At 32.4% G+C, this 24571-nt stretch overlaps 1 protein-coding gene across 2 annotated transcripts in view; it reads right to left on the bottom strand.

The window, feature by feature from the left end:
- Msh6 (DNA mismatch repair protein Msh6) overlaps positions 1-24571 on the bottom strand; it is a 58699-nt gene that overhangs the window by 18395 nt on the left and 15733 nt on the right. For both annotated transcript variants that reach the window (XM_090180168.1, XM_090180169.1), the window contains 14 exons: positions 13083-13170; positions 12288-12347; positions 11926-12000; positions 10896-11034; positions 10679-10818; positions 9749-9817; positions 9377-9448; positions 7476-7683; positions 7201-7391; positions 6904-7009; positions 6028-6190; positions 5422-5598; positions 4816-4900; positions 3820-3874 (listed from right to left, as the gene is read on the bottom strand). In XM_090180168.1, coding sequence (XP_090036294.1) covers positions 3820-3874; positions 4816-4900; positions 5422-5598; positions 6028-6190; positions 6904-7009; positions 7201-7391; positions 7476-7683; positions 9377-9448; positions 9749-9817; positions 10679-10818; positions 10896-11034; positions 11926-12000; positions 12288-12347; positions 13083-13170 — 1628 coding nt within the window. The remainder of the gene's footprint in view (positions 1-3819; positions 3875-4815; positions 4901-5421; positions 5599-6027; positions 6191-6903; positions 7010-7200; positions 7392-7475; positions 7684-9376; positions 9449-9748; positions 9818-10678; positions 10819-10895; positions 11035-11925; positions 12001-12287; positions 12348-13082; positions 13171-24571) is intronic.

Below are 24571 nucleotides of genomic sequence, written 5' to 3'. Positions count from 1 at the left end.
GAATTAAACTATGTAAATTGAATTTAGTCAAAATTAATACTGTAAACAAAATTATATGAATTGAACAAGATTATTGGAATTTATCCAATATTATTCAAATATTATTACAATTTACCCAATTTTATAATGAATTTGCCCAATTTTATATCAATTAACGTTCGGAATTTACTCAATTGTTCAAATGTAAACAAGATTATTTGAATTTGCCTAATATTATTTGAATTTACCAAATATTGTTCAAATACACAAAATGTCATTTGAACTTCTCCAAATTTATATGAATGTAGACAATGTCTTTGAGCTTAATTAATATTATTTCCATTTACCCAAATTATATGAATTTACATGAATGCATTATAAGTTTCCCATTTTAATATGAATTTAACCGTGATTATTTCAGTTAACCCATTAATATAAGAACTTACCAAATATTATTTTAATTTGCTGAAATGTATTCAAATTTACCCATTTTATATGAATTTTCAAGAAGAAAATCTACCCCTAGCGAGGCGGTCCCTCACCAAAAAATAAGTTGGTTTTTAGTTGGTATTCACATTTAAGTTGATATTAAGTTGGTTTTAAGTGGTCAGCATATTTCAGTAAACTAGTTAAGTTGGTAATAAGTTGGTTTTAAGTTGGTGGGAAAATGCCTTTTTCTTTAAGTTTGTATTTAGTTGGTTTTTAGTGGTCAGAAAATTACATATTTTTTAAGTAAGTTTTAAAGTTGGCTTTAGGTGGTCTTTATTAAGTAACATTTTAAGTAAGTTTTAAGTTGGCTTTAAGTGGTCTTTATTAAGTAACATTTTAAGTAAGTTTTTAGTTGGTTTTAAGTTGGTGTTAAGTTGTTTTTAAGTAGGTCTTTAGTTGGTATTTGTCTCAAATACAAACTTAAAACCAACTTAAATAGTTCTTAGACCACTTATTTTTTGGTAAGGGGTGTCAAAGGTTACATGTGACGCATTGGCAAGGGGAATATTTTACCGAGAGCTAGTAACGGAGTGACGTCATCACAAGAAGAAAATCTCCCCCTAGCAAGGCGCTGTCAAAGGCTACGTGTGACGGGTTCGCACGCGGACGCAAAACAGAGAAGAAGCCCGTAATGCAGTCTGTCTTGTGAGTAGCGCTTAGTAAAACTTTTGCATTTGAAGAATAGGAAGTGTCACACTTATGTTACAATATTATACAATTATGGTTTTACTTTTACTTTTAAATAGTCGGCCGCTTAAAAATAAAAATTCCAAAAAACCCCGACCCGACCCAGTTTTTCTGGGTTTTTTCACTCCCCGACCCAGACCCAAATGTCACCCCGTACGATCACTAGTTTATGGTACTCCTTACTCTCCAGAATAACATTTTAGCCTTCCTAATACTAAGATCAAGATGAGGCGTCCATGTTAAATTACTGTCGAGAATAACACCAAGGTATTTTAGCTCAGAAAGAAACATCGTTAAACAAGTCCTTCCTTCGAGTGAAAGGAGCCAGGCTCGTCTTATCACTTATCGCACTATGAGTTTTATTGATATTTGTCAATTAATCACAGCATAAGTTTTACAAATATTTTGTTTTAAACTTAAAATTACGACGTATTTATTCAATTTAGTTTGAGTCCACCTAAAATAGGGTACACAGCCACTTGTATTTTTTGAATTTTTTATTTTAATTCCTTGCATGATAAGAAAATGAATGCAAAGTTGCAGCAGCTTCTAAAAAACCAAAATGAGGTTTTTCAAAATTTGCTCTTTTTGACGAATTAAAATAGCAGAACACGTACGAAAACGCCGTCTAAAAGCAAATGAATGTAAAATATAATAAACGGAACTGCCTCAGAATACACGACGAATATCAAGCGTTCCCCTTATTGGTGCCTGGCGGCGCCTCGCACTTGCTTCGCTCAAGCACTGGGGGTGCGCGGCGCCACCCCAACCCCATTCTTGCTATCACCATGGGCCTTCTAAAGCGCGACCTAGAGGACAGAACCTAGCCAAACGCACCTAGTATCGTCCAACCGCCAAATGAGCGGTGAAAACTGAAATCATACAAAGTTAACGCATAACGTTGTGGAATTGTAACGTAGTAAAATCGTAACTGGACGAAATAGATTAGGTTAGTTTGTGCGCTGAAGTCAGTCGTCGGGTGTTCTACATTATCTAAAGATTTGAAATCAGGAATTTTTAGTAAAAATCCATTGAAAAATCTAAATTTTTAAAATTAAATATCTCCGCGAATATAAATTTGCGCTGCATAATTCTTGCACCAAAATATTCCTCATCACCCAAGGTATCAAATAAATGTAACACTTGGTCGAAAAACTTGTGTGTCTGAATGAATTGGCAGTCATTTTCCCATGTTGTTTTACGTGGAATTTTTGTCATTTTAAAAATTCAGAAACATTTTTGGTTGACATGGCAAAACGGTAGCCCAGCTTAACTTTTCCTTTAGCTTTTTTCATGTTACATCTAGGTCTATCAATCCCCTAACAAAATTGCTGAGAACCACCTCAGATTGTCTCCTTGTCAGTAGAACTCACAAGGAGACTGTGATAATGTTAATAGATCTATGCCATAATGTCATTGGGGCAATATTTAGTATTAGTGGTTGGCAACCCTGTAAAATCATAGCGTCCGCATTCTGGTTTTTATTTTCGTGGTCTTACTCCTGACCAAGCCATTATATCGTTCGCTAATCGTTCACTCTACTGTATGTAAAATGTATATCTTTAACTATGCCTAATTTAATTAATTAACTAATAAACTACTCATTCAATAAAGAAGTTATATTTATTGAACCCATCTACAACAGAGACAACCCGAGGTGATAATCACCGATTTTGTTCAAAGTCGGGTATAATGTACACCTCCATGTAAATTGAAAAACCTGCAAGGGGCTTTCGTTTTGTTATAGCAACCAAAAACGTTTTTGACAACATGATTAGAAATTATTTCCATTGAAAATAACATGGGAATCTGAAGGATTTCAAGGGTCCCCCAATTGACCAAATTGCATTTAAACTTGATTAAATTAAATTTTTAAAATCAATTTAAATTTCTTTTAACGTTTTTGAAATTTTCAAATTTTTAATTTTTTAAAAGGTTTCACAGGGGGGACCCTTAAAATCCTTCAGATTTCCATGTTACAATGGAAATAATTTCAAATCATGTTGTCAAAAACGTTTTTGGTTGCCATGGCAAAACGAAAGCCCGTCGCAACTTTTCCCTTGCAAGTTTTTCAAGTTACATGGAGGTGTACATTATACCCGACTTTGAACAAAATCGGTGATTATCACCTCGGGTCGTCTCCTTGTCAGTGGAGAAGAAGCTTTTTCTAAAAAATATATTTTAATGTGCAAAAAAAGCATGACTAAAATAAAAATTAAAAAATTGATAAAATATTGGAAATGTTTTTAAATTATCTTGGTTAGTCATAATTACTTTGCAATATTATATAAAAAACAGAAGAATTATCAGACACTCCACTTGTATTTAAATTAAGACAAATTAATGTTTGTACCGTTCTTTACTTTATTGACCACCATAAGGGCAACACAAATTAATGTTTGTACCGTTCTTTACTTTATTGACCACCATAAGGGCAACACCATGTCAAAACCAGAAATGTGACAAACTGTACAGGGGGATACAAAATTCCTCAACATGTTTGGCAATTTCAAATATTTCGGCATTAACTACTTTTTGGCAATTAAAATTAGCACCAAGCTAATAAAGGAAACAAAATTTCAGAATGTTGTCATACTCTTTTGAGGTGTTACTTGAACCTTTGATTATAATTTAACAAAATGATATTTTAGAAAAAATAATTACCAGCATTGGGAATTATTTTGCCCTCTCTTTTAGCTTGTTCATGATCAAATGCATTCTAAATTGGAAAATAAAACATTATTACAGGGTGAAATGAAAGCCTCAAATGAAGAAATAGAAGTATATGCTGGAGTAGAGCAAAAAATAAACGTATAAAATTGTGATGAAGCAAAAATTATATAATTTACAAATGATTCTACTAATTTTTGTAAAAATAGTTGTCTAAATAAAGTTAAGAAAACTGAAATTACTTGGAAAATAATTTGACCCCGGTTTTTCAAAGGTACCCTTTCAATTATTTGATTATTATTCTAAAACACTTTGTTATGAAACTAACAGGTAGGCCCAGAACAGGCTACAAATTGTACTTATACTTGTGAAATAAAAATGATAACTACCATAACTTATGTACAACATTAGACAGGAATCCATAACGCTACTTGGAATGAATATATCCCCATATTCCCTGTGGTATTTAGTGGAGGAACATTATGGGTTGGGCCAAAAACGTTTATACCGCCTTAAATGATGTTAAATTTGGTGACGTGAAAGCTCTCGCGTTTGATTCGTTATTAAAAATATACAGGTTTTTCTTAGTCGTCTGCTAGTTTTTATCTTCTGGAAAAAATGGCATAACCCATTGGCATAGTTTATTTACATGTTTTTCCAGTTTTAGAATCCGCGATAGATGAGTCATTAAAACCAATTCATGATTTAGAAAAAAACGTAGTTTGTAACCAAGTATCACAGAAAAGAGCGATAACATAAGTAACATAATAACAATAAGAATGACACTTCCTATACTACTAGCAAACTACTAACTGTGGAGTAATGCACAGCAGCACTAGTCCTTTTACAAACTTATTTTCCACCAGGGAGCTCCACCACATTTGCCTGTAGCACCATTTACATAAGGTACTTACACCTTAGCCAAATACTAAGTAACTATAACCACAATATTTCTAGATACCAGCTAGATTGTTGGCAATAGTATAATACCTCAAAGTATTCCAGATGTGGTTTAATTCCAGGAAAATTACCATCATCCTCTTCAAATTGAAGACATTTTTTCAGTAACTTTGACCTTTTGGGGAGGGGAAAAGAAAAGGTGATATCTTTAGAGCTACACAGAAGTGTACAAAACATGCATATAAGCCTAGGAGATATTATTGCTATCGAATAAACTGACAAAAATAACAAATTCTTACATTCGAATCATGTAAGCTGAAAAGCTTTTTATCCTCTTTAAGATAAGCTGTTTTTAAATATAACTGCGAATGCTAGTTTTTAAAAAGTACCATTTATAATTTACATTGAATATTACCCAGCGTTTCCCGTGCTTATTGAAGGGTGCTCAGTCCATTTGAATAACTGAGCTGTACAATTAGTAGTTGAGAATATAAAACATGGCCTTTCACCAGAGCCTGCACTATTTTTCCATTGATATTTATCTTCGTTCTGATTGTATGGCTTTATCAAGTTGATGGGAACGAAGGGTTTTCATCTCAGATTACACAAAAACCATTGCCAATGCAAGACTTTGTTTGTGCTTTTGTTTTAAGTTTCACTTACAGTAGTAAAAAAGCTTTTATAAATGTGTATTACTTGATTGAACCTATGGATTTCTGAAAGAGGGTTATAATATCCAAACATGTTTGAAAACCCTGTAAGGCTTGTAAGAATTCTTCAATTTTTCGTTTGCTGTATATTTTTTCTTCATAAAATATTGCTCTACTGTCAGGATGATACTGGCTTCGCCTTTCAGAACCTTGTGAATGAATTCTAATGAAAAGATGAAAATCAACTATTTTACTGAAGTTCATTAATTAAAAATTTGCTATAATCCTCCAATTTATAAATTTTGTTTTTAAAAATATGTTACTTAAAACAAATGAAACCGACTAGTTAACACTGGAAAACAAGTAGAGATAATGTGTTGGATTATATAGCCGTATTATGCAAACTGATTTTCATTACATATATTCTAGCTTGGGTAGTGCAACGTCTCTGTTTGGGAAATTTCATATCTCACATAGGTCTACACAACACCCAACTTTTAACTAAATTGCCCATAGACATCTCGGGTATTCCCCTTGTTAGTACACAAGTATAAATGTGTAAAAGGTGTGTTTGGTAAATGGTTTAACGAGTTGACAAATATTTCACTATAGTGGGGGCATAGAGGCATATTTCAACAAATTTACATCTTACTTTGACAGCAATCTTTGGAGATCAGGAATTTGCTTAAGAAGAGAAATTACTCCATCAATAATTGAACTGTTATGTCGTAAATCCTCAACAGCATCAAGTCGATCTTCAATAAGTTCGGAATCACAAAGAGGAGCGCAAAGCCACTGGCGCAAAAGACGTTTCCCTTAAATGAATAAAATTATAAAAATATCAGTACTGCCTGAACTTGTTATAAATATTAAGAATTTTTCAGATTTAATAGCCCTCTACGGAAATTGCATTAAACAACTGTTCAAGAACCTCTCAAATGATATTTAAATTATCAAGCTTGTCATTTTAAGAGTTGATGTTCGTGAAATCTTGTGGATTTATAGTATGTCATCAAAAAATGTCACTTGACTACATTCAATTCCCACCCTGCTGAATTTCTAAAACTTTTTTAACAAATCATTAATATAAATAAGGATGTATTTATTTATATTTAGAGATAATGACTATGTTTAGAATACTTTTAGTGTTTCTTCCAATTTAAAAATTGGTTCCCTAAAGCTTACATCTCCCAATTTATCACATACCAGTAGCAGAAGAAAACCATGGTGGTAGTAGATTGTCTAATTATAACACATGGTGGTAGCAGATCGTCTCATTATAACAAAGTCATTCTCCATAGGTATTAATATATTATTGCTAAAAAGGTCACATTTCCCATGTATTATTTTTCCTTAGGCTTTGATCTTGGACATTTGAATTTGAATTTAGTTTTGGCCTTTAAATTTACATTTTTTAAACAAAGTTTTGATTATTTAACTGAGGATACAATTTCAAAGAAGAGTCATTTTGTATAAGCAATCACTGAAATAGGATAATCAGAAGTAAGAATACAGAAAAATAACAAACCAAAAGGAGTTGAGCAATAATCCATTGTTGCTAGCAAACTTCCTTCAGAAGAATCACAATCACTTTCTATAACTTCTAAATTTAATAACGTTGCTCCATCCAAAACCTAAAGTTATGAAAAATAAGGGATTCAAGAATTATAAATATTTCACTAATACTTTCGCTTACTAGTGGTCACACCAGCATTGTTAAATTTAATTAGAGAATAACAAAAATGAGATAAGTTGAACATAACTTCTAAGAAATTTAGACCAATATTTATCTCAGAAAGTTTATATGCTAAATTGAAACACGTACCATACATTTGGAGAATGGAACATTTTTGAAATTTTCTACCGGCTTCTCATCTGGCGGACTATATTTTATGAATTTCTTCATAGTGAGTATTTCGTCTTCAATATACGAATATTTCAGGTACCATATACAAGCTCCCAAACATTTAACAGCTAATTCATAGGTTTCATTAGCAGTCTGATGTAAAGGATCATCTATTAGAATGAAATATCTTAATTTAATTCAAATACTTCACCAAAGAGCGAGTGAGTCATTTCAAGTATTTAGTTTTAACATACCTTGATCAATAACCTCGAGGAGAGATTCTGGCCAGCAGGACTGAGTGCTGTCATCTTCGAAATACTTCTGTTCTTTTAAAAACTTTAAGGTATCTTTAGCCTCCCAAAATTCTGATCCAGATTTCAAAGCATCTTTTATAACAAATGATAAACAATTCTCCAGTATATTTAAAGTCTTAGGTGATAAAGCTGTTTTTTCATACAAAACCTAATATGAAAACGCTATTGTTATTAGACCTCAAAAATAAAAGCATGTTGATTTTGTTTCAAACACTCTTTTAATGAGCTTAGTTAGCACTTTTCCCTTGATGGCAATAGCCTTATATATTATTTTTGGGTGTTATAAAATATAATTTACGCTCAGAGCTTACAAGTCACAAAGGATAACTTAGCCCTACAACTTTTTGTAAACCATCCCTTTTTTTAAACATTTTAATAAAATTTGATTTGATATGTAGGTGCCAAAAAATGTTCACAAAAATTAAGTGATAAAATTATAAAATAAAAAACAAAGATCAAAAACTATACAGCTATTATTAGAACCCAGTTTAAGGGAAATATTTAACCAGAATCTAGAAAGAGATTTGTTAAAGACATTCGTCAATTCCGGAATTTCTTTTTGTAAACCATAATTAATTATTACTAATATTATTTATGTTACTGATGAAATAATTACTAAAGATGTGCAAGGGAAATGAGGTAGGTTCGCTTCCCTGTTCTGTGAACATTTCCCGTAATTTACCAATTAATAAAAAATTATTAAAATGTTTTCCACAAATTTTGACGTGCAAGATAAGGCTACATTTCAAGGAATAGTAGCAATGGATATCTTGTTTTATTATTGGAAACTTAAATTTAAAAAATATATGTTTCAGTTTTTACTTTCAAGAATGCATTCAAGGAACCAACAGTTCAACACTATACTTAAAGGTCGAGAAGAGATTCTATTTTCTCGTACATGAATTTTGACCACCTCAAAACTGATCTTGTAAATTTCTTTAGGAATAACAGCGTGGACAGCTGGACCGACTGTTTTTGAATAGAATATCGATAATAAGCATCACTCAATCTGTCAGAGATGTCAAACAGTTGTCACTCGTCAAAAAATAAGTACAGGATGAGAGGGGTGGAAATTTGCTCTCTTCTCGGTCTTAAAGTCCACTTGTAACGTATTTTGTAAATATTCTTTATGTTCTCTCCCAATATTTAAAAATACTTCCATTTCCTTCTAAGAATGGTCAATATATAGGGTATTACCAGTGACGCTTTTAAAACTTTAAATCGAGTTGCTACCAATGGTGCAATCGAAAGTGAGAGAGCGGACACTTTCGCGCGCTTAATGGTCACGTGGTGACCCATTGTGCCCGACAGGGTTAAAACCTTTTCGCGCGAAAGACTTTCAAGAGAATTGAGTTAGCTGTGAGACCGAAAAGATGTGATTTGTGCGCGCCCTGTTGGGATGGGCAAAATGCCCTTCGTGTAGTTGCTGGACGCTAACGGACCAAGTGCTTTTCCAGACTGAAACCGTTGTTGTAACTATTTAACAATTATATTTATCAGTATACCTGACTAGGACACTTTTTGACAATCTTCGATTGTTTTATAAATATGTGTAGTTTGTGCCCTGACCAGCCGTATGTGTTTTGTTTCAATATTTCGTAAACCTTAGTTTTCATTTATTAAATAACATCGTAACTTAATTTAACTCTCGCACTATTTCATTATTATTTATATTTATCCAATGCTGACACTTACGTTAATCTTAATATCTTAATTAATTTTCCTGGACAACGTATCTTAACTTCAATTTAATATTAACTTCCTATTTATTTTAAAAAGTGTCACACACTTCACGTTTCTGGGAAATTGAATAATTATTACAGAACAAAATTTATACAAACCTGAGTGGGTGGAAAGTGAGCAATTAAAGTTCTAAGTCTTGAGCAGTTTCTATCATCCAAAAACTGGTCAAACTAAAATGAAAAGTGAAACAGGTAAATGAGCACTTCACGTTAAAGAAATCGGCAATACTTTATTTGCCATACACTCATTACTATTTGCTTTAAATTATTATATCTTAGGAAAATAATAATTGGGTCTAAAAATTTATAGTAAAAAAATAATATTTAACATCACAAATTTAATATGAAATACAATTTAATTTGGGATACATCATCATACATGACTCCCCTTAAAATCGATCATCTCTCAAATAATGTAGTTTTTTTTAATACATTTCTAATAAGATTATTAAAAAAGATGAAAATTCTTACATGAAATTGTCCAATTGAAGTGTCAATAAAACATACACCATAAAAGATATCACCAGTACTCAAATCCACCTAAAAATTTTTAAATTATTTTAAAGCTAATTTGAAAATTACTTTGCTTGTAATAAATTCACAACATATAAAGTGGTATTTTTTAGCAATACTAACAATATTTTTCGGCATTTCTAGTCCAAACTTATATAATTTTTATGGGTTTGATTAGCAAACCAAATTTAAGGGATATTGTGGCTCGAAATATTTTCCGAAGGAAAGATATAAAGTTGTAATAACAAACCATTTTATTTGGAATTTCGAAGCCACTATAGCCTTTTCTTCCACCCCTATAGCTTCCGTTATACAAAATTTTCTGGCTGCCACCATTTCATGAAGATGGCTCAAAATTTTAATATTGCGTTAATAAGAACAAAAATTATTTTAATTAATTGAATATTTTAAAACACCAATAGAGGTACACAACTTCTATATTCAGGTCTACCTATATTATTTTTGTTGTGAATTTGGAAAGTCCCGACAATGTTGTAAAATAATACGGAATAATCTAAAGCCAGAGCTGAAAGAAATAGTTCTACATAAAAACTTTCGAGAAAAGATTACTAAATTTATTATGACCATATCTAATTGATTATATAAATCTACTGTAGTATTTGTATAAAATTTTCAAATAATATTTTTGATAATATATAACGCAGATTTATCTGAAAGAGATCCATTAAAAACCATTTATCATTGTTACATTTTAATTAACCTTTTACCCCACTGTCACTGCAAAAATTTAAGTGAAATAACACATGAATAGTCTGTGTAATCGGTAATAACGTACTTCAATTAAGCAAAAATATTTTTTCAAAAAAGAAGATTGACAAAAACAAACTATTTGAAACCAAAACTCTAAAAGGGTAAAAAATTGCTTACCTTTTCAGTTAAGGCTAATAAGTAACAAGTTTTACTATCGGTGGTTTGATTTTCTAAGTATGAATATGTCCTTGTTCCCAATGATGTCACTCGGCAGAGTTCTCTGCGGACAACTTTATCATATTTGGTAGGTTTTAAGGCTGTAATACAAAATATTTACAATCATATTTAATGTTTAATAATGTAGCAGTACATAATACAAAAATGGTATATATACTTTTTTTGCATCTTTCCTCCATCATTAGAGGAGTTTCAGTTTGTTCAACTCTTCCAACTTCATACCCTTTTTGTATTAGTAGTTCAGCAAAATGTCCATAAGATTTCTCAGGGAAACCAGAATGGGCAAAGTCGTCTTTCTGTAAATAGCAATGAGATAATGAAAACAAATACAAATAAATGTATAAGGTAAGCGAAACTTTAGATCCATTACAATAAAATTGGCCTTGTTTTATTGTAATTGATTCTAGTGTAATTAAAATCAACATTAACATCAATATTAACAAAATAAACCACCAATTTTAATTTGATATTGAAATAAGTGGTATTCATGTCCACTTCGCCATGTCAAGATGATAATTTGTTAATAAAGTTGCAAATTTTTCGCACTAGAGGGCCTTTTATTTTTAGGCATTGCGTCAGTTCTATCACACATCTAGCAGTAATTAGTATTCCAGTTACACCCATATCACACATAGGGGAAGGATTCATTCCCAAACAAATTGTAATACAACTGCATACAAATGTATACTGTTCAGGGATGCACCGATACATCAGTCTATTTTTCTAATATCAGTATCAGCCAATACCGGCTTAAGCAAAGCCGAAATTGGCCGTTACCGGTATTAGAAAAATATTTTCTGAAAAACATTTAAAAATAAGAAAATTCGTGATTAATTAACTAATGATAATATTTTATTTGATTGGCCACTCCACGCACGCCAGACTTCAGAAGCTAGATCATACCTTTTTTTAAGACAGGGGGTTACGAGTGTAAACAAATAAAAAACAAAGATATTGGATTTGTGATAGAAAATATGTATTATGTAAAATGAAAATAAACATATTCGGATATGCTCTTGCAACTTTTCTTCATACAAAATTAGAATATATTGGCCAGCTGTACCCATATTGGTGCATCCCTAATACTGTTCAAAAAGTCTTCAGCCATTATGGTTTTTTAAATATTGGTGCTACTATAAATGATTTAAATTATTTGTAATACAATATACATCATTGCAGTATCTTACTTTCATATAGGTGAAACCAAGTTCATTAACGCCAATAACGGCATCCATATGGTAAAGCTCATAAAATTTTCCAACCTATAATATAAGTAATAAAAGATTCATTTTTACAAATACCAAATCATACTTTTCAATTAACAACAAAATTAAAATTACTGAGTGAAATAGTATTTATGAAAAAAATGTGAAAGCCCAAACACAAAAGTTGTTTCCCCATTCAAACTTTTTAGGTAGTTTTACCTTACAGAAGATATGAAAGTACAATGATACATTATCACACCAACCATTTGTAACACAAATTAAATTCCCTCACTCTGAATTAATTATAATAAAAACAGAGAGGAAAAATTATTTAAACATCGTACCTTGAAAAACAGGATAACATCAAAGTTTTTACTTTTAATATCCCACCATTGCTTCATAGCCTATTGGGGGGGGGAAAATGAAAAATTTACTAGAAAACACAACAATATTCCTATTGCTAGTTTTCATTAAACATAAGCCTGAGCTTGAAACACTTTATATGAGACCTAGTTTAAAACAGAACACAATGATCTAGCTTAAACTTGATCTTTCTAGAGACTACATGTGTAAATAGTCCGCTGTTGTAGACAGCCAGTCACCATGAATGTTTGTATGTGAAATTTTGTTCCGCATTTAATGTTTTAAGTTAAAGACGTTTATTTCAAATCTATTATGCAACACCATTGATCCCAACATTATTTCTTCTTCCATTCCTTTCTCGGGCCAAAAAAAGCTTAAATACGGCATACTGTTAGAAATAGTATATTAATCTGCTAATTTGTTAATAAGTCCTTACCTTGACCCTTTAGTTTATTGACCTTTAATCTTAACAAGAATGAACCCTAGGGTGGCGCCATCTAGTGGCGACATTGTATATTAACGAATGACACATTGACTAATGTTGTAGGCTTGGAGGTGGGTCATTGTATGAGTTGCACTGGATATGATTACATGTGTAGGATGAGCTGCCCCAAGAATCTAATATGTATAATAGGCCTAAGTGGTCACTACTAATTCAACATGTAAATAATGTATGATATTTTAAACTTTTACTTTAACGGAATAAATAATAGACCTATTACTAGCAATCATGTTTGATTTATCTGCCTACTTTCCAACACATACTATTTACTAACCGGAGTAAGTGTTTTCTTGAAATCTTCGGGTACATATAACGTTCTCGGATTGTATTCAGGATCACTTTTCTTTCTGCCTTCAGCGTCTCTATATGAAATTGAAAAAAATTTATAGATTCAGAAACATTAAAATATATATATAACAAAAAACACCACAAGAAATCATATAAATTATAAATAATTTGTTGGCATTAGGGGTGTTCAAAATATTTGGTTAGACCAAATAATTCGATTTGTCAAATCGAATAGCACTTGGGAAAATTCGCGAATATTCGTTTTTCTTGATCAAATAGTCGAATATTCCAAAAGATAGGAAAAAATTATTTGGTAGTTTCAAATATTTTGCAAACTGGTCGAATAACAGCGGGGATTTTTCTAATTTGTTGAGTTTCAAGGCCATCAGAGGAGAACGCTGTGAAATTTCCGAACTAGTGCTTATTTCTGGCACCTCTCCTTAGGGCACAGCGGCAAGGACCATATAAAGAGTAACTTGCACGTCCATTACTCATACCGTGTATCAAAACTTCTTAGCGAAACGCAGGAGCTGTTTATTCTCGCGCCTATTGGCTAGATTATTCGCGTGTTCTTTGTTATGGAATTTTCTAGAATAGCGAAGTAAAACTAAAACGTAAACCAAGTTCAAAACCAAACTAATAACTGGGAGAAAGGTTGAAGTAAGTAACTTTTTGGATTTTTCGGTTTTAAATTTTTGAGTTCACTAAATTATTGGTTTAAAATTATTATAAATTAAATTAAATATTTTTTTATTTGTAATAAAAGATCGAGATTTTAATTGTAGTTAGTAGTTACTAAAAAATAAAAGTCGCTAGCTGACTTGGACCTGGGGTAGTTAAACTTTAAAAATGTGTATTTTAAATTTTATTTGTAAAAGTTTTCTTTAAAAAATTTAGTATTATAGTCTAAATTTATTAAATAAAATAAAATAAAATATAAATTATACATTTGGTTTAGTATTTTACTATTGCAAGTAAAATGAACAGTGATTTCAATTACTTTTTTATTTTTTTGACAACTATGCAAACTATTTGGTTATTTCAAAACCAAATACGTCGAAATATTTGGTATTCAAAATACTATTTGTTATTTGATCAGTTAACTGGCTTGAAATTTTGCTCTAAAAATATTCGACCAAATTATTTGACGTTATAAATATTCGATTTGGTATTTGACGTGCCTTGAAAAAAATATTTTATATTCGATTCGATCGCCGAAAAATGGTATTTGCACACCTCTAGTTGGCACATTTTTAAATAATTTACAAGAAATTAAATATACCTAAAAAGTTTCTCTAAGGCAATTTGGAATTTGAACTCAGATTAACTATTTATAATAATAATAATAATAATAATAATAATAATAATAATAATAATAATAAAATGCTTTTTATCGGAACACCTTTTAAGTTTAACACTTGTTTACAAAAGGGTCCACCGTCCATTAATTTAAAACTTAATTTAGGGGTGGGACAAAATTATGACTCAATTGAGAACTTCCTGGTTTTCACATATTAAAACATTTTATTTTTTAAATCTTTGTATGAATTATACTTTTAAGTATTCCACATAGTAACTGAATTTCTCTTTACACTTTTTTCACCAAATTTTCCCATTTTTTCTACATGGAAATTATTTCTTTGACCCCGGGTAGCTGGTCCAGAATCATTAATATATTTTGCTTTGTACCACTTCAAAATATACGGCGGGGCTTTTTCTTGCCTAGCTTGAAATATAAAGAGAAGTAAGTTTAATTCGTAATTTTGTTGCAAATTTGTTACATTCGCTATTTCGATAGCTTCTGATAAGGAAGAATATTTAAATTTTTTTTGCAACAAGTTTTACTATCATTTTAAAAAGGCTTTGTAATTTATTTTTGTTGATTTTTTGGCTGTTAGGTAGAATATATTTCCATAATCCAATATTGGTTTAATTAGTACTTTATATAACATTCTAAGAGTGTCAGTGGATAGTGAGTTTTGTAGTGGTCTTAATAACCATAGTCTGGTCTTAATTTTCTTTACAGTGTAGTCAATATGTGGGGCCCATGTTAAATTCTCATCTATCCAGAGACCCAGACATTAGAATGAGCTTGTTCTCTTGATTGTACCCTGGCAGATGGTTTCAATTTCTGATGAAATTTTTTTCATTTCTTTATTTGGACTAAAGATTATGAAATTTGTCTTAGAATTATTTAAACCAAGTCCTTTTGTAAGAGTTTAATGCTTATATTATTTAGGTCTTTTTCCATATTCTTTATTTCAACCTGAAGATTTTCGTCCGCTCCTAATATTGTGTCATCATCCACATATTCATTTTCCAGGGAGTTTTCAAGTGATTTGTGTAGGTCAGCTGTATATGCATTAAATAATAAAGGGCCCATGACACTGCCTTGTGGTACTCCGTGCTTTACATTCATTGGTTTTGATGAGAACCCATTATGCATGACTATTTGTGTTCTGTAACTCAGATACGACCGAAGCCACTATAGTACTTTCCCATCAATACCAGCATTTATCAGTGTTTCTAATAAGAGATTGTGTTGAACTGTATTGAATGCTTTTGATAGATCTATAAAAGTTATAATTACATACCGTCCTTTTTCTAAATGATCCAGAATATGTTCATTTATGTTAAAAATGGATGAAGTAGTAGAAAAACCCTTTCTGAAACCAGATTGATTTTCATAAAAGGCACACGTTGATTCTAAATATAGGTATATGTCCTTATAAGCTATTCTTTCACATGTTGTGGATAAATTTGCCAGTACATTAATAGGGCGGTAGTTTGATGGGTCACTGTCATCTCCCTTTTTATACACTGGTACTATTTTTGAAATCTTCCATTCATCCGGAAAGACTCCACTCGAAAAGGAGAGGTTTATCAGGTCTGTTACAAATTTTGCAATAACTGCTGCTAGGTTTCATATAATAGTAGGGGATAGCTAGGCCATCCATTCCTGTAGCTTTATTCGTTTTAATGCTTTTAAGGACTTTAAAAACATTGTCTTCTGTTATTTGAGTAAAACTATTTAGGCCTGCTCTATTACATCCATCATTATTTTTACCACTGTAATCGTTGTTTAATGGAATATTATAATTCATGTCCCCCTCCCAATCAAAGCAGGGGTACCGCAGGGCAGTGTTCTTGGACCACTGCTTTTTAACCTTTATACCAGTGACAATCACAAAGCATTGGACTCCTCTACCTCAATAGAATACGCAGATGATGAAGCTCTTCTCAATTCAAATGAGAACCTGGAAACCCTTCTAAGAGACCTCGAGACAGATGTAACTGCACTCCGTACCACACTATTATCCAAAGGCCTAATCATAAATAAAAAGAAGTCAGGGTTTATGATATTCTCCCCAGATAAAGCAAAAAGATGGGTAGCCTCAACCAAAACAGAATTAGGAAATACAAGCATAAAGTGGGTAATAACATTTAAGTACTTAGGGCGGCATTTTGATGAATGACTTAAATGGACTTATCATATTGACCATACTTTTACCGAAGTCAAACAAAAGCTCTGGCTATTCAAACCATTTCTCTCAAGTTTAAATCATAAAGCCCTATGCATCTTGTATAATGCGCTCGTCCAGTCAGTCTTGGACTATGGCAATATATTTTACAATAATGCAGCAAAATCCAAATTAAAGAAACTTCAAACTTTACAAAATAACAGTGCTAGAGCTATATTGAAGAAACCATTCAGGTCATCAGCATCAGAGGCAAGGGAAGAATTGCAATGGATGAACTTAAACCAAAGATCATTATTTCAAACTCTGATCTTGATGTATAAAACCTATCACCAGAAGTGCCCCACATACATAAGAGAAATATTCAATCCCTCCTTTACAATAAAACATCTGTACCAAACAAGAACAGAAACAAACTTCAAAGTACAGAAGAAAATTAATAACATTAGTGACAAAAGTGTAAGAGTCAAGGGAATAACTAATTGGAACTCCTTAGACAATTCACTGAAATGCCAAAAATCTCTGAACATATTTAAAAAAAAGCTGAATGTTTTTATACTTAAAGGAATAGTGGATTAAATTGCTTTTAACTTAACTAATTTATTTTAATGTAAACAGGACCTCAATGTAAACCAGTTATACAACTGATATGAGATATCCTAATAAAGCTTTTATTATTATTATTATTATTATTATTATGGTAGACAGTAGTTGTTCAGCTATTCCAATAAAATAATCGTTCATGTAATTTACTATATCTTGAGGGTCTGATGATAAATTATTGTCATGTAATATTTTATTGATAATCTTTTTATTTTCTAATTTCAAGTGTGGCTTAAGAATTCTCCAGAAATGTTAGGTGCCTTTTTCCTTCCTCAAGTTATCTTTAAAGTAGTTATTTTTAGCCTTTTGGATTAAATTCGTAACCAGATTTCTCTGTTTTCTATATGACTCGATAAAGTAATGACCCGTAGCTGCGTTTTTACTTTTTGTTTTTATCTTTCCTCGAATATAAATTTGTTGATTTATGTTAGTTGTCATCCACGGGGTATGTTTTTCAGGGACGTGTCTTTTCTGAATTGGTGCGTGAATATTCAATTGTTCTGTAATTACAGTTTTCAGCTTTGCCACACTTTCATTAACGTTTGATATATCTTCGTTATCATAAACATTTAACTGAATTGCATTTATAAAAGCCTTAGTGTCCATTTTTCTATAATTTCTCAAATTTTTAAGACTTTTTTAATTTTTGGGCCCATCTTTTTCCTAACCAGACATATTATATCATGATCAGATATACTATTTGGAATGACTGTAGTTGACTGGATCCTATCGGGTACATTCACATAAATATGGCCAATCAGCGATGCCCCTTTAAGGGTTATTCAAGTTGGAGTAGTTACTAGTTGCTTAAAGTTGACTAAGCTTTTTATAAGAATTTGGTTTTTGCTGAATTTGGCTTGGCAAGTAGATTAAAATTTGTATCACCCATTAGGATTATTTTTGTTTTTCCTTTACTTAAGAATTCATCAATATATTGTCACAGAAATACACTCGTGTTATTAATGGTATTTTGGGGAGGAATATATAGGAAACCGATAACAAATTTACTTGAACTTGGAAAGTCGATATCTATCCATAAAGTTTCTATTGGGAATACCTCGTCGTTTTGATTATTTTCTTTTGTAATTTTAGAGACTGGGAGAATAAGACTTTATTTACAGATATGACGTATTTTAATTAAAATCAAAGTTGAAATTTCCTGTTGGGATCAGTGAACTAAAATATTAATAATCCCACTGAATAGACTTTAGAAACTACATATGTCATAGAAATCATCCAACTCTTATTCACAGGCATTAAAATGTTAAACTGAAGTTGGTAGTCATTGATTTGCTTCATTTGAAAGGCCTAAAAAGTATTATCATGCTTAAGACCACCACCCACAGTCATTTAACTAAATGGCCATTCCAATTAAAACACTTTTGAGATTTAATTATGGATTTGCAGCCATAAATAATGCTTAAAATATTTCATTATATTTCATTACAATGAAACCAATTCGGAATACTTAGAGTAATAGCTCTGAAGATGTAGGGAGAAGAGTTTTAATTTTTTTCACGTTTCCTCAGAGACGATTTGAGTAAAACCCTTAATCTACATAGATTCCCATTAAAAATCTCACTACATCCAAAATTTATTTTCATCGCCTATATTCCTTTGCTAAATACTAAATAAATGACAGATTTTGTTTTGCTGTTCAATGGTGAGTTTCAAAAGGTACTTAATGTAATTAATGAAATTTATAAAACTTATAATAGTCAATAAGATGCCAAAGTAAAGAGGATTGAAAGACTAAATATGGGTTGAACATAAATTTAAGGCATGCAACTTGTCTTTCAAGTTTCAACAATAAATTAATCCTATTTTCATAGCATCACCTTATTCCTGTGAAAGTTGAAAATAAAAATGACTTTTTAACAATACGCTATGAGGCCTAATGTTTGTACATAGTTCTAACAATAACGGTTGTACTTTAATTTACTGTACATATACTCGCCTCATGTAACCAATAATCAGTTCACTTCATTTAGTATGCCTTGTTCTATATAGTTTGGTTTTTCCTAACACGTCGTTATATTATATTAATCAGTTTATTTTGACTTATTAATTGCTTGGTTACTTCTTAATCAGCTAAGCTAATACCCAAAGCACCACCTTAGGCCCAAGTCATCTAGTGACTTTTAATGCTTTTGGTCAGAGTGCTTCGTTGGGCCTTCATGCCATAAGAGCCAACAGCTCTCTACACTTACTATTACCGTTAACCTCAACAAGTTTTAAAAGAAGGGAAAACCAAAGAACCCTAGTAGAACCCCTTTAACCAGTGGGGAGAGAACTTATAACTATCCTTACCGAAATGTGAGTCGACAATTAGTCTCAATGTAGGATCAAGGATTTTTAAGTTATGTAAGAATAAAAACTGAGATCAGAATTTTGGGTCATAAATAAAATCTATTTTAGCCTCACTAAGAGTTTTATTATTATATATTTAAATGAAACTCATTATAGCCTCATTTGGGAAGACAATTCTAGAGACTTGAAAGAAGCTTAATTGAGAGTTGATTATGGGTTACAATATTAGATTAAAATAAGTGTCATTTAAGACTTCATTTAGTCTGATATGGGTAGATTAATTTCTGGGGACTTGAAAGACTTAATTGAGGTTACAATTTGAAGTTAAAATAAAAGTTAACGTAAATTTCATGTTGAACTTTTGACTGGATACTCTTTATCTAGCTATTTTTGTAGGTTTCTCTAAAATGAGTTTCGTTCTCATGCGGCGCAGTGAGGCACCAATTATATAAATATATGTAGTTTTGTTTAATAATAAATAATTTATTAGGAACATCTTTTACGTAGCTTACAATACTTTTTTACAAGAGTCCTGGGTGTACTTCCCTAATTACATTAAATAAACAAAAACAATAAAAATCAAAGTAAAAATGATAAAATTACGGTTTAAAAGTTAAGAATAAATTCCCAAAATCCAACAAAAGACAATTTTTAGTTCTATAGAGGGCTGTTAAGTTCTTTTTAAAATGATGAATATTATCAATTAACTTTGTTGAATGAGGAAGATTATTCCAAGCATAGGAGCCGTTAGATTTAACACTTATGGATTTAAATTTTTTATAAATTTTCTCAATATAAAATTTCCAGTCATCCCTCTAGTGTCAATACTATGGGGTGGATTCCCAAACCAGTCTTGCACATATTGAGGAAAATTTCTATGTTTGACATTATACATAAATAATAGAAGATTCTACCAAAATTGTCATAAGGGATTTGCTGGCTAATTTTGGTTAAGCTCAACTCATTTGAAACCCTCTCATACTTAGAATTAGAGTTTTTGTAATAAAATAACAGTATTGATTAAAATAAAAATCACTACTGTACAACAAAAAAGATAATATTATACCACTACCATACAGCAACCTCACGGAAACAATTTGCCACATTTGTAAAAATAATGGCGTTAAGCCTATATTTAAACCTATAAATAAAATTGTTAACTTTTTTCCAAGTAGAAAAGACAATGTCACTAGTTTGGAAGAAAGTGGAATTTATTTACTGTTATGTAACTGTCAAATGGGGTAAGTAGGGCAAACCAAAAGGTGCCTTGCCACACGAGTTAAAGAACACGAAGCAGACTTGAGACTAAAAAGACCCAAGGCTATTGCAGACCACGTCCAAGCTGGCCCTACACATACCATAGACACTGAACAGGTAAAATTAATTGCGAAGGAAAATAACCCATTTAAATTAAACATTAGACAATCTGTGGAAATTGTCAAACTGATTTTAAAAATAAACTTATCAACAATATAGATGGCCCTGCGCATGAGGTTGTCTTACAGTATCTATACTGTTGATTTCTATCCACGACACATGAGTTGATTGAGTGTTATATGTAGGTTATATTTGTATTTACTCTGTCCCTTGCTTCTAATGAGTTATCATATCTTAATTGTTACTATGTAAATTAGCATTAGCATTGCCGCCGAAACGGCCATAGCTTAGTTTTGTAATTATAAGTTTTTTTTGTACAATAGTAGTTTTATTTCAATCAATTCTAATATGTACAAGACTGTCCTTTCAACAAGTTTAATAAAATAACAGTTTAAAAATTTGAAGTACACTACATAATATACTAGAAACTTTTAAACTAGGATATTTCATTTCAAGTAAAATTAATTTTACGTATGAGTGTGTAAACCAACTGACTGAGTCAAAAATAGCCTAGCATCTAGAGCCAGCCTTGAGGTCTGAAGATTTTTCAACTTGCATTCGCGCGTGGCAGCTGAAAAAGTAGTCATTTTTGATTCAGTGTTACGTAATTATCTTAACGTTGGATTTCAACGGACATCTGACTGTAAAAGTGGTCTGCTGTATAGCGACTGCCATGCGATCATTGGTGAAGAATTGCACTATATATTGCAGTGGACTGCTCACATATAGGTCACCCTGGTTGTATATTAGTTTTACTGATACCCCAAGAGGTCGAAAATGGTCTACTGTTGGAATCTTTGGCTGAAATTATGACTTTTGATATAGCTTCAACGGTTTTTGCTTCTAGTATGTCTGACAAATTCCCAAAAATCGTTTACAGGGTGTTTCAGAAGTCAGTGCAATAAATTTGAGGTGTTATAGGCGTTGAGTAAAGATGTTTGACTGTCTTTGTCGTGATCCTCTGCGACGAATAGGAAAAGCGCTAGAGCGTTAAAGTTTGGCCTAAAAACGCCTAAATGTAAGCTTTCAACGAACATAAGAACCAAGATAGAAAACTGGTTTTACAGGGGTAGTAGGAAATTTTACTACTACAAAAAACACCATATTGTCGAGTGCAAAACAGTTTTATTTTTTAAAGTAAATGTTCAAATTGTCATCCTCCAGCTCCTAAACAAAATCGGCAGCGACGAAGAAGCGATGTCCATATGGACTGAAACCCTCCAGCTGTGGTACAATCTTTTGCGAGGCGGCGTTAATTCGTGCTACCAAATCCACTTCAGTCTCCACTGGTGTTTCGTAGACAAGTTCCTTCATCCACCCCCACCGAAAGAAGTCAAGTGGGTTTAGATCTCGCAATCTTGCAGGCCAGTTGACCGGACCTCCCCTGCCAATCCATCTCTCTGGATATTGCAAGTCGAGGAACGCTCGTACCCCCAAAGAAAAGTGAGCCGCAGCCCCGTCATGTTGAAACCACATTTGTCTTAAAATTGCTAACGGGACGTCTTCAAGGTCAGGTAAGCCATCACGAAGGAAAACCAAAATGTCTATTCTTGTTTGGAAACAGCCCTTAAAAACCTTTTCCAAACAAGAATAGACATTTTGGCTAGCAACATGTCTACTCATTCGTTTCACTGCGACTAACAAAGGTATTTAAAGGCCTGTTGGTCAAACTTCTTAATCAATTTGAGATTACTACCCGTCATGGAGCGTTTTCGATTCACGACTGAAGAACTTGCGGACATTCATTTTACGTACGGATGAGCGGATGGTAATGCAAATGTCGCTCAACAACTTTACCGTGAAAGGTACCCGAACAGAATTATTCCAAACCGAAAACTTTCACGAATGTCCATCAGCGACTGCGCGAGACAGGTACAACAAGGGTAAGAAATTACTTTGAACAGTATTTTTAAGGAAAGATCACCGGATCTAAACCCACTTGACTTTTTTCTGTGGGGGTGGATGAAGGAACTAGTCTACGAAACACAAGTGGAGACAGAAGTGGATTTAGTAGCACGAATTCCAGGGTTGGCTAGTTTAAAACAAAATGTTTAAAACAAGTGTTTAAAACACGTTTAAAACAAATATTTTAAACAAACACCAATTTGTTTTAAACGTTTTAAACTATCTGTTTTAAACATGTTTATATAAGGTAAATTTTCATTGTTTTTTTTGTAAGATTTTGGTTATTCAATATGATGGAAAAGGTAGAAAAAACCATTCCAAGGCTGAAAAGAGCGACTGAAAGGGCTCGATGTGATTTCATAAATTTCCTACCAGTGCAAAAATCCTACGAACGCATTGAATTTTGTCTTTTGGTTTAAATAGAATGTATATAGCTGCCAATATACATCTATTTGAGACACTACCTATGCACGAGATAAAAGTAGTGTTGTTGTTTAGTCGGGTTGTGCCGGGTTTTAAGTAACAAGAAACACGGCCGGTCTGGACAGATCGGGCTAAGACCGACTAGGCGGCACTCCTAGATAAAAATCAAGGGATTTCAGTCCCCTTTCTCAATTTTTTAGAAATTTTATGATGTGATGGAAGTTTAAATATTATGGAGTATCTATGTTCTTAATTTTATAACGTTGTTTATTTGTGATGATTTATGACTGCAGACGTGCACATTTCAATAAACCAAATCTAAAAACAATGGGTGGATAACTAGCTATTTTCCTTTTTTTAGTACTATGCGACCGAAAATTCCAGGATAATAGCTATATTAAAAACCCTACTACAAGTTAGGTAGTATTTGCATGGGGCATCGAAAACCCTAAGGCCGTCAATGGTTGGTCAACAACACTTAGCGAAATTCTTGGCTCGTTTAAATAAGCGTGTACTCTTTGGTTCTTCCCCTGTGAGTTTATTTATAATACCATAAATGGCATAATTACCCTAAGTGTGCCACAGAAAATCTTCAATTTGAGCTTGTTCTAAACAGACCAAAGAAACTGTAACGGGGAGCTGTTACGGGAAGCCTCGGTGGGTTTGTTTACGTTTATAGTACCCTCAGGAGTGAAGAGATGGCGCCACCAGTCCGGCGGCGGTCGGCCTTATCTGGGGTTCAACGGTCAGCGACGGCGGGCTCTTTCGGATGCAATATAAGGAGCGGGTCGAGGAGGCCGGGTGTCACTTCTGCCTTGCGGTTTTACTGTATGTTTTCGGCTGGCTAAAAGAAAAGGCTTTTTCCTAAGAACGTGTTTCTAATTCAATTCGATTTAACAAATAACTCAGTGGCCAAACCTTGGTCTCACGTACCCCTACAAAACGTAGGACTCGCGAATTCCGTTCAAACACATTACGTAAATTTCGTCACTGGAAAAATGACATTTACGTCACTTTCGTTAAACAAGGTATCATTGAAAAATTCATCTTATTGACACACTTAGGGTAATTAGGCCACTTATGATAATACGTTTAATGATACGTAATATTTCTTTAAATGAGTTTACTCGTGAGTCTGATTCTATTCATGAATCTTGTTTAAAACAATAAAAAACATTGTTTTTTCTTTTTGAAAACACAAGGATTTTGCCAACCCTGACGAATTCACGCCGCTTCGGAAAAGATTCGTACCACAGCTGGAGTGTTTCAGTCTGTACGAACGTCGCTGCCGACTTTGTTTAGGAGCTGGAGGACGACATTTTGAACATTTGCTTTAAAAAATAAAACTGTTTTGCACTCGACAATATGGTGTTTTTTG

Source organism: Leiobunum rupestre, chromosome 6 (genome assembly GCF_980474605.1).
Source record: "Leiobunum rupestre chromosome 6, qqLeiRupe1.1.hap1, whole genome shotgun sequence".
In the NCBI taxonomy this organism is placed as follows: Eukaryota; Metazoa; Arthropoda; class Arachnida; order Opiliones; family Sclerosomatidae; genus Leiobunum; species Leiobunum rupestre.
Note: the sequence above shows the minus strand (reverse complement) of the source record. Positions and strands in the feature narration are given on the sequence as shown.